The sequence below is a fragment of the Microcaecilia unicolor genome, chromosome 3 (genome assembly GCF_901765095.1).
Source record: "Microcaecilia unicolor chromosome 3, aMicUni1.1, whole genome shotgun sequence".
NCBI lineage: Eukaryota > Metazoa > Chordata > Amphibia > Gymnophiona > Siphonopidae > Microcaecilia > Microcaecilia unicolor.
Window position 1 is genome coordinate 374,074,524 of NC_044033.1, and position 11,406 is coordinate 374,085,929.

Here is an 11,406-nt window from a genome sequence, read left to right on the forward strand (position 1 = left end):
AGATAGCAGCAGAATCGGATACTGGGCCAGCACAATCAGAAAAACAAAGTCACCAGACAACAAAGGTAGAAAAGATCATTTTATTTTCATTATAGTGTTTGGAATATGTCCACTTTGAGAATTAGGTGTTCAACATTAAAAGTTTATTTACTTATTTATGACATTTTATCCCACATTAAACATGAATTAGGATGTTTTGTGGCTCTACATGAGAATTGTGATATTATGATCCCTTGTTTCAATATTGTTGACGGTCTGCATTTTCCGTATGGGTGGTATATTGGTGTATTAGGTTCTGCCCAGTGTAATATTTATGGTACAGTAAGGTTCAGAGTGTGTTTTTGCACAAAGTTGTGCATAGTGTTTTGCAGTTGAGCGATTGTGATTAGTATATGCTTTGAGCAACCAGTTTATTCTTTGACATATGATACATAGCTAATATCTAAATTTAATAAAAGGTATTAATTGTGACATTTATTTATTTATTTTTTCTGTGTGTGATCAGACAATTATGGATTTAAGCTCCACCCCTGGCCCCACCCCTAACCCGCCCCCTTTAGCCTCCCCAAACAGTTGGGCCACCGACCGCCTATGCCCAGCACTATCCCTGCCTCCCAACCACCGGCTCTGGCACAGACCGTATAAGTCTGCTCAGCACTATCCCCCCTCCCAACCACCAGCCCCGCCTCCCAACACCGGCTCTGGCACAGACCGTATAAGTCTGCCCAGCACTATCCCTGCCTCCCACCACCGGCTCTGGCACAGACCATATAAGTCTGCCCAGCACTATCCCCGCCTCCCAACCATGTCATGCAAGTATGCAAGGGACAGAGGAAGATTAACCAAAATAATCCCATCAATGCCTTCCATGAAAACTAGGGTGTGATGCTTAGACAGATTACATGTAATATTTGCCAAAACATTATCATCATGCACAGAGAGGGAGGGGGGAAGTCATGAAGTGTGAGGCATATGGGAGATTTACCTGTTGCTGGAATTTGGACAAAATACCATAGAAGGAAAGCTTAAAACCTGGGACCCCTGTGCATCTTGTGCTGGGTTACACGACTTCCCTATGAAGAAAGATTAAGGAGGCTAGGGCTATTCAGCTTGGAGAAGAGACGGCTGAGGGGAGACATGATAGAGGTATATAAAATACTGAGTGGAGGGGAACAGGTGGATGTGAAGCATCTGTTCACGCTTTCCAAAAATACTAGGACTAGGGGGCATGCGATGAAACTACAGTGTAGTAAATTTAAAACAAATCGGAGAAACTTTTTCTTCACCCAACGTATAATTAAACTCTGGAATTCGTTGCCGGAGAAAGTGGTGAAGGCGGTTAGCTTAGCAGAGTTTAAAAAGGGGTTGGACGGTTTCCTAAAGGACAAATCCATAAACCGCTACTAAATGGACTTGGGAAAAATCCACAAATCCAGGAATAACCTGACTAGAATGCTTGTACATTTGAGAAGCTTGCCAGGTGTCCTTGGCCTGGATTGGCCGCTGTCGTGGTCAGGATGCTGGGCTCGATGGACCCTTGGTCTTTTCCCAGTATGGCATTACTTATGTACTTATCTCATTGATATTCATTGTGGCAATCCAGAAAATCCAGCTTGGGAGAGGAACACTGGTTTACATAACTTCCTGTGTTCTTTCTCTAGCAACTCCTTGAATTTACGCACACAGAAGAGAGACTTTACCACCTTTTACCATGTACGTCCCTGATACAGACTAGTTGTCCCTCAATTAACCTTAGCAGCGCATGGAAGAGGCAGAAGAACAACCACAAGGTTTAAATTGTTAGCACAGAACAAGCAACACAGAAAAGAGAAAGGAGGCTGAGTGCTAGCTGTCTTTCAATTAACCTTGTCAAATTTAGGAGCATCAGTAGATGTCTACTTCTTGGACTCAGTTTCTAGCTCTTTCATGCATTATGATAAATCCCTTTGATCTTTCATCATTTTGAAGACAGAGTGCCTAAGGTTATGTATTACAGCCAGTATAGCAGTGCTTTGGCTCCACCTTGTGGTGTATGTAATCCTTTACACTGTACTGTCTATTGTGATGTTCCTATTAAATTCTTTTTCAGCAGTCTATTTTTGCACTGAAGCAGCAGCGGAGGCTTTTGAGTCTCACTTCATGCTGTTTCTGAGGTTAGAGAAAATAGAACCAGACAAAGGCATGAGACATAAAACACTTTCTTAATAGGAATTGTTGGCTTGTTTTTTTCCATGGTGAGCTGTCATAATCTGAAGTCATACTGAGCATGGACAAATGATCTTTCTGGTGCATGGTGGGGGGGGGGGGGGGGGGGGGGGTAATTTTGCAAAAGGCACCTATATGAAATATCCCAAAAGATACCTATCTTAGGATATTTTACTAGGACCAATGAGAGAAAAAGAATTAGTCAAATCAAAACTAACATTAAAAATAATAAGAGGGAAATTTATTAACATGTGGTAAAAGATCACCTTTTGCCATACCTTGATTCATCGCCAGATTAAGCAACCTGCAGGATTTCAGTACTGTGGGTTGCTAATCCCATTTTAAAAGAATAAAATTGCTTGCGAGCTACCTCACATGTAGCATTATCCCCTCACCCTGGGATCAAAGCTGCAGCCTGGTGCTCCTGGGCTGACAGTTCATGGTCCCCCTGGCACCAGACCCCTGCTGGCTGAGGCCCTGCCTATCTCCAATTCCCAAGATTCCAGGTCCCCACTCTTTTAAAGACCCCCCTAGCCCCCACATTGGCTACCTTTGAATGCACTGGTGGTCCAAGGGGGGGGGGGTCTTCAGGTAGCAGTGAGGCCCAGTCACACCCACCAATATATTATGACCATTGTCAATTTACCACTATTCTCACCATTAGTCCAACCTACAATGATCTGAAACAGTGCAATGGTGCAATAGTGCAAAACAATAAGCAGCACAATGGCTCATGCCTTTGTCTGGCTCTTTTTTCTCTAAGACTCTAAACTTCAGAAACAATGGTAATTTACATTACGTTCATATAGCCAAATAATTAAAAAAAAAAAAAAGCAAAAATAGCTTGTCTGGTGAAATGTTCTTCAATGACAACTGAAATCAAAATTCAGAAAGCTGCTGTAACATTCAGAGTAATTTTCAATAGCAGAAATACTCAGTAAATTCCGAGCCTATATTCCCCTTCCAGGCTCCCAAAGGTGCTCACAAAAGGGAAAGCAAAGGAGACACGTCACCCCAGGTTAAATCCCTGATCCTGAAAGTCTGGTGGTGGAGGAGCTTCCGGGTTGTGGGAATTCAGCAGCAGTCCAGACAACAAGAAGCAAATGTAGGGAAAACAGGAACAACCATGTGTAGCTACAAATTGTGCCAAAACCCTAGAGGCAGGAGAAATCTGTCAGTCAATAAAGATTTCCTCAACTTTTATATATTTTTTATTTTTTCCTATTAGACATAATCTTTGTTTCTGTCTTTTCCCCTCATGATTCCTCGTGTTCTCTGTCTCTTAGTATTGGTCTCTCTCTCTCTCTCTCTCTCTCTCCATCTCATTCTCTGTCTCTCCCTTTTTCCTATCTTCATGTATTTTTTAAAAATGCATTCTTCCTTCACAGTAAAAATGTAATAGTATATTGTTTTATTACTATTTAAACAGTATCCAAAAAAGCCCTCTTCACTTTCTATGCGCATGACCCTTTTTTGGGTAGGTTAGATTATGGTGCACAATAGAACTTACCCCTAAAAAAAACACATAATAAATCATTATCCTATTTTAATATATATCATATTCACTTAATATTGTAAATTTAATTTAAACTCCAATATAAACAATAAGAAGTTCCTATATATATATATATATATATATATATATATATATATAATATAGCTAAACAGAGCAGATATTATATTGATGTTTATTTTTCTTTTTCTAAATGAATTCCACCTGGAAATAACAGTATTGATACACTCAAAGATATTAAACTAAAAACATGTGGCATAACATGGAAGGGCATAATCGAAAGGGATGCCCAAGTTTTCCTGAGGATGTCCTCACAGGACGTCCCCCGTGAAGGGGCGGGGAAACCCATATTATCAAAACAAGATGGACATCCATCTTTCGTTTCGATAAAACGATCGAGAACACCCAAATCTGAAAATTTAGGTCGACCTTAGAGATGGCCGTCCTTAGACTTGGTCGTTTCTGATATTTGGCAATACTGGAAACTAAAGACGCCCATCTCAGAAACGACCAAATCCAAGCCCTTTGGTCATGGGAGGAGCTAGCATTCGTAGTGCACTCGTCCCCCTCACATGCCAGGACACCAACCGGGCACCCTAGGGGACACTGCAGTGGACTTCAGAAATTGCTACCTGGTGCATAGCTCCCTTACCGTGTGTGCTGAGCCCCCCAAAACCCACTACCCACAAATGTACACCACTACCATAGCCCTTATGGGTGAAGGGGAGCACCTAGAAGTGGTTACAGTGGGTTTCTGATGGGTTTTGGAGGGCTCACATTTACCACCACAAGTGTAACAGGTGGGGGGGGGGCCTGGGTCCGCCTGTCTGAAGTGCACTGCACCCACTAAAACTGCTCCAGGGACCTGCATACTGCTGTGATGGACCTGAGTATGACATTTGAGTCTGGCATAGAGGCTGGCAAAAAATATTTTTTTGAGGGTGAGTGGGGGTTAGTGACCACTGGGGGAGTAAGGGGAGGTCATCCCCGATTCCCTCCGGTGGTCATCTGGTCAGTTTGGGCACCTTTTCATGGCTTGGTCGTAACAAAAAAAGGACCAAGTAAAGTCGTCCAAGTGCTCATCAGGGACTCCCTTCTTTTTTCGATTATGGGTCGAGGACGCCCGTGTGTTAGGCACGCCCAAGTCCGGCCTTCGCTATGCCTCCAACATGCCCAGGGAACTTTGGTCGTCTCCGCGACAGAAAGCAGTTGGGGACGTTCAAAATCGGCTTTCAATTATGCCGATTTGGGCGACCCTGGGAGAAGGACACCCATCTTGCGATTTGTGTCGAAAGATGGGCGTCCTTCTCTTTCGAAAATAAGCCTGATAGCATACACAATTTTCTATGTATACCAAAGGTATGTACGTAAATGTTCCCAATAATCAAACACTGCACAGTCGTTGAGAAATGTTATTAAATGCTCTTTGCATAGTTCATCAGTCCATTGGAGCTTAACCTTCAAGCGTTGTTAATTGATCACATATCTTGCCTCCAAATTCCCATGGTGAAATTCATGCAATATAATCATTTATCATTGAAGAAACTGAATCTTTCATCTGGACCAAACATCACAAGATGTGTACAGCACTTCACTTTTTAATAGAACTTGCCTGATATCTGCAGTAATGCTGTCAGGTTTTGATTTAATATGTCTGGAATTTTGCCTGCTACTGACAGGCTTTGTCCAACTTGGGAGTTGTCACGAGAGTAGGTGTATCATCACACACTGCAGTCATCCTCTGTTTGTACATGCATACGTTATGGTATGTTCCATCATAATGTTGGGAAATAATTTTCTAGGAACTGTACAAGTTCCAAAATTAGATTAAAGGCCCTTTCATTGACCCTGTGATTAATCTTGTGCACTGGTAAGCAGATCTCTGCAGTTTAAATCCAGCCCCCAGCTTCTGCTTATCCAGCTGCCCAGGGTTTGGAACGTTTCTGGAGTTCATAACAATCCCTAAGTCAAGGATGAGCCAAGTTTATGTTAACTTAAGTCTGTGGGAGGGTCCTCTTATTAGGTAAGAATGTTACTTGAAATTAGTTTGGGTGAGAGGACTGGGAGATGAGTGCAGCCATTTGATGGGAGTCGAATAGTGAGGGGTGAGGAGTGAGGTCTTTCAGATAAGGGTAAGCAAAACACGAGAGAGAAAAAGTCAATAAAGATCATGACCAAATATTTAACAGATGGTATTGCCACATTCCTAGGATCATGCTGCTTTTGGCTTCATATCTCCTGCCATACCACAAAGATAAACTATGTTCTGTTGAGTCAAAACTGAGACCCCACAAGGAGGCCAATGCAGTAATCTGCACCACAGCTCAGCACATGGCTTCCTAATGTGTGTAAAGAAATAATTTCACCCCCCCCCCAATGCTGTAAGCAAATAGCATGCAAACAGGCTGTGTGCACTGATGAGCTGCCGAACAAGATGGATGCATGAGCTTTCCTCTCCCTCCCTGAACTATTAGAATATCGCCTCATTAGCTTTTAAAAGCAATTTTTTTGATGGCAATTATCTATAGAATCATACTTAAACATGTCCTCATCAAAACAACTCAAAACTGATTCAAATAACGTTACACCTGCTGGATCAAAACAAACCAAGCATTATCCCCCTACTCCAGAAAAGATGGCTCCAGACAAGATATCATCTCCACTGGTGGAAGACATGCTTGAAGAACTTTGTGCGAGTGGAGGAGTGGCCTAGTGGTTAGGGTGGTGGACTTTGGTCCTGGGGAACTGAGGAACTCAGTTTGATTCCCACTTCAGGCACAGGCAGCTCCTTGTGACTCTGAGCAAGTCACTTAACCCTCCATTGCCCCATGTAAGCCGCTTTGAGCCTGCCATGAGTGGGAAAGCGTGGGGTACAAATGTAACAAAAATAAATAAAAATAAATAAAAATAAATTAAGGGATTTAAACGTTATGAAACCACTTGTGAGCTGAAATCTGAACTTTCTTCCCTTACTACCTCTCAGCATTTCAAGCCTGAGTTGAAAGATTGGATCAAACCTAGTTTGACCTAGCTCAACATAAGGAACAACTGCTCAAACAGTTCAGGAAAATGGAATTAGAGATCGAAGACCTCTCTAATTGTAATCAGTGAAACAATGTACATATATTAGGTCTAAAAGAAGGAGCAGAGGGTTCCAATATGATTGAATTTCTTACTAAATGACTCCTGGATCTGTTGCAATCGAGTCCTGACCTGACTCTGGAATTCGAGCGCGCACATTGTACACCATCTCCCTCGTCCTTTAGTGGCAAAGTTGCTGCATTTCCCATAGGCATTGCAAATCCTCACAGCAGCTCCTTCCTTTCCAGTGATAGCAGATAAGCTACTTTTAACAGGTCAAGCAACATCATCTCTATATAAATTACTGCTGACTTCTAATCACAAAATAGCTGCTAGCTGCAACAATCCTGGGAAACTGACATTGGACACCAACTTACAGAAAACCAATGGTCATACTTTTGGTCTAAATTGCTAAGGCCCTTATCTTCAGCAAGCACCCTTCAATCAGTGTTCTTCCTCTGCCGCAAATCATTATGGACTTCAAGGAAACCGCATCTGTCTTGTCTTACTTCCTCAAATATTTGTTGGAATTGTAATTCTCAAATTATTACTTTAATACATATGATTTAAGTTACTTATGTCAGACGAGGGGGGGCCAGTGAGGAAAGGAGGGAAGTCCGAAGAGAGGCGATCAGCTGTTGCCTGCTGCAGCGCCTTCACACGGACCTGAGAGGCGCTGTGAGGGCCCAGCCCGGTGGCAGACGGAGGGAGGAGTGGTGGGGGCGGGGCCATGGGGTGCGGAGGATGGCGGGGAGGCTGGGGTTGCTGGAAGCTGTCATTTCAATGCAGGGGGAGGGGCTAGCGGCGGCGGTGGCGATCTCGGGGGGGGGGGGGGCGAAGGACGGCCATAAAGGACGTCCATAGGCACAGCTCGTCTTTTTTTAATATATATAGTGAAGCCCAGCGACAGGTACAGACCTCTCGTTAGATTTTCCAGCATTAAGGCAATCGGAAAAGGTTAGTGCATCTCATTACAATAGGGTTTCTACACAATTTACTCATCTGCATTCTGTTTTCGTTAGCTGCTACCATCGTCGGAAAAAGGCTCAAAGCCTTTAGTGCATGCCAGGGTTTACTACTTGCTCATTAATGGCTCGTTAAAGGCTCATTAAGTTTAGTGCATCTGGCCCTGTGTCTTTCAAACGGATGTGCTTCATAACAGGGGTGTAACCAGACCTTGGCGGGAGGGGGGGCCAGAGCCCAAGGTGGGGGGCACTGTTTAGCCGCCTCCCCCCGCCACCTCCCCCCGTCACTGCCGCCACCGCAAAAACCCTCCCCCATCGCCGCCGCCAGGTACCTTGTTTGCTGGTGGGGGTCCCCAACCCCCACCAGCCGAAGAGTCTTCTTCAGTGCCAGTCGACTCTGGTGCCTTCACCGTGTGATGATCTGTTTCGAACTCCTGACATCCTGCACTGTGCATGTCCTGTATGTAGCCCCGTGCAGGACGTAAGGCATCAGAAACAGATTATCACACAACGAAGGTGCCGGAGTCGACCGGCGCTGAAGAAGACTCTTCGTCTGGTGAGGGTTGGGGACCCCCACCAGCAAACAAGGTACCTGATGAGGCGGCGGGGTGAGGGGTGGGTGGTGGCGGTGGCAGGGGGGGGTCGGCAGCTGGGGGGGGGGGTCAAATGTAGAAGGGGCCAGGGCTTAATCTGTGGGGTCCCATGCCCCCTTGGCCCAATGTAGCTATGCCCCTGCTTCATAAGCAGGTGCCGTCTGATCAAACTGTAAGACTCTGCCAGAAAAGTAAGATGAAAAAATGTTCAGTTTCTTAAATAACTGGCAAGAAAATTGACAAATAATTATTTGCTGACATAAAATATTTTGCATTTGTAGATTCGGGATCCAGGCAGAAAGCGACTGGCCCACAGCATGGTGAGTTATAGAGTTTTCATTATCACTTTCTGGTCTGCACATTGCCTCTTCTCTCCGTCTGGTTTAAAAGTCAGTGTATGGATCCATTTTCTATGTGCTTCAATGAATAACAAAACACTTTCTTTTTTGCTTGTGAATCAATAAAGAACAGGTATTTGGGTAAAATCCTCATATACATGCTCGCACATAGGAGGCAACTCAATAAATGGTGCTGAAAATCCATCGCTGAAAAAATTGAACGCTAAGTACTGTTCTATAAAGGGACTGCACCCTTTAAAGAACAGTGTTTGACGCAGATCTGGCGCCTAACATTTGGGCGCTGTACTTAATGCCTGTTAAAAGCAGGTGTAAATGCCGGCACCCAACTTAGATGCGCTTCAGGCAAATTCTGTAAATCTACACGCAACATTTTGGAATTCTCTGATCCACCCCTGACAATGACCCCCCTTTTCAGATATGCATGATTGAAGTTAGGTGCTGTGCTTTATAGAAAGGCGTGCAGCGAGATGCATGTGCAAATTTTTTAAAGACTGCCCATTAGCATCAATAATTGACAGCACCCAATAATCGATGTTTCCGAGCTCATTAGTCAGTTTATTTGCATGCGGAAATTTGGGCATGATATATAAAATCTGGGGGATAGAGGATAATTCTATAAAGTAGATGCTAGAATTTATGCATCAGCTACATGTGTAAATACTTAAAATACTAGCATATAGATTAGCTACTAGTTGAAGGATTAACCGACCCACACAAAGTCTGTAATCAGTTAATAAATTACTGCTGGTCTTTTAAAGTCATTAGATTAAACACCTAGTACCCAATATTCAGCCTGCGGTGGGCACCTTGTTTGATGTCTGCCACTGGCATTAAGCCTGGATATTAAATGCTGGGTTGTATCCGGCAACCGTCATTGAACATCCGGGTTTATTTTGGCCACTAAAATGTTAACCGGCTATGCTGATATTCAGCGCTAACTGGTTAACTTTTTAGCGGTCAAAGATAGGCCTGCTATTTCAGTGGCCTATTTTGTCTGCTCAACATAGCCAGTTTGGTACTGAATATCCAAAACTATTTGACTAGCCACTAACCTGGATATTCAGCGGAAGATAACTGGTTGGTTAACCAGGAGCCATTCTTTGCCAGTTAAATAATTTTGAATATCGGGGGCCACTGTTCCTCCATTTTTAACGTAGGAGGTGCGATGTTGTGGAACACGCTTCTAGTACATATTAGACAAATCAGCTCTATTGTGCAGTTTAGACTTGAAAACATATCCTTTTTCCAAAGCTTTTGAAACTTGATGAAATTTTGTGCACTAAACAGGCAGTATGTTAAGTTTTGTCTAGTATGATATGTTTTCTGTGTCTAATGCTGCTGTGTATGTTATGATTGTGAGCTGCCTAGAATTGTTGGATAGAGCGGGATAAAAATTATAAATAAATAACTATGCATGTATATGCCAATATTCTTCTAAGTGCTATTCTATAACAACACCCATATCTTCAATAGTGCATAGTTTGCAGATGGGAGCACACAGGGGCGGTTTCTGTGTGCAGCATGGACAGGGCACACAGTTATGTGAGTAACTTACAGAATGTGGTAATTTGCCGGCATATCACCCTCACAGCAGCTCTACGGCTGGTGTAAGAGCTCGTACCTAAGTGCATATGCACATATGTAAGCTGTACCAATGCTACTTTATAAAAGAAAGTAGGGGCCTATGTTCATTTATAGAATAGGCTCCTACCAGGTGCCCTCTGCTCGCCCAATTCTTGTCTCCCAGTTATAGAATTGCCCTCTTAATATTACACCAACTATTTGGCAGACCAAAGTTGACAAGATAATTATGGCTGGCCAGTGCCAAACATCATCACTGACCATCCGATGTTTGGTTAAGGTAGGTAGTGCTTGGGTCAGATACCTTCCATGTGCTCGACTGGTTATGGAGACAAATGCATTGCCCTTAGAAGCCTATAATCGGATTCTGCGTGTGCATGCTATAAACTAACATTTTCTGTTTTCCTCTCCTCTGTGACAGGTCAGTACTGAAGATGGAGGATACGACCTGCTAGGCTGGAACCTGCCCATCCACTGTTACCAGACATCCAGGAGTTTTGCTGAGAGTCCTGTGCTAACCTCTGAACCTATGCAACAGTGATCCCTTCATGTTGCACACACAGAAAGCAATGGCTTTGTGTGAATAATGTCCAATTTTATATATTTGCAAATATAATAGATTTTAGCTCTTTTCTTTAAAATGTATTGTGGGGGAAATACTGTTTGTTTTGCACACTGCACACCTGTTACATAAAAGCTCCCAAGCTATATTCCAATTCCTCTTTTCTTGATCTTTCCTTCCTTACCACACCACCTCCTTTTCTGTCTCATCTAGTGAACTGGGGGAAGTGATAGAACACAGACACAGGGAGAGAGGAAAGAGAAAAAGAGACAGAGAGAGAGAGAACTGACCAATTGACTCCAGGAAAGAAAGAGAGATAATGGATCTGGGGGAAGAGGAGAGTGAGGGAAATATGAGAAAGGGAGAGATGTTGGATCTGGGAGTGGGAAGGAGGAAGATTATCAGTCCTTTAGGGAAGGGGGATAGGATTTGATATACCGCCTTTCTGTGATTACAATTGTAACCCTGGTCTCACCACACACAGTCTGGGCACCAACTAGCTTGTCACGGTTCAGGGGCACCCCGAGACCAGGGCCACAAAGAAAGT

The 11,406-nt window shown here is 43.5% G+C and overlaps 1 protein-coding gene across 1 annotated transcript in view; it reads left to right on the forward strand.

Annotated features, from left to right (window-relative positions):
• TRIM54 (tripartite motif containing 54) overlaps positions 1–11,161 on the forward strand; it is an 86,274-nt gene extending 75,113 nt beyond the window's left edge. The window contains exons 9-10 of the mRNA XM_030198597.1: positions 8,639–8,677; positions 10,719–11,161. Of these exons, the coding sequence (XP_030054457.1) occupies positions 8,639–8,677; positions 10,719–10,729 (50 nt within the window). The 3' untranslated portion in view covers positions 10,730–11,161. The remainder of the gene's footprint in view (positions 1–8,638; positions 8,678–10,718) is intronic.
• The last annotated feature ends 245 nt before the right edge of the window (positions 11,162–11,406 follow it).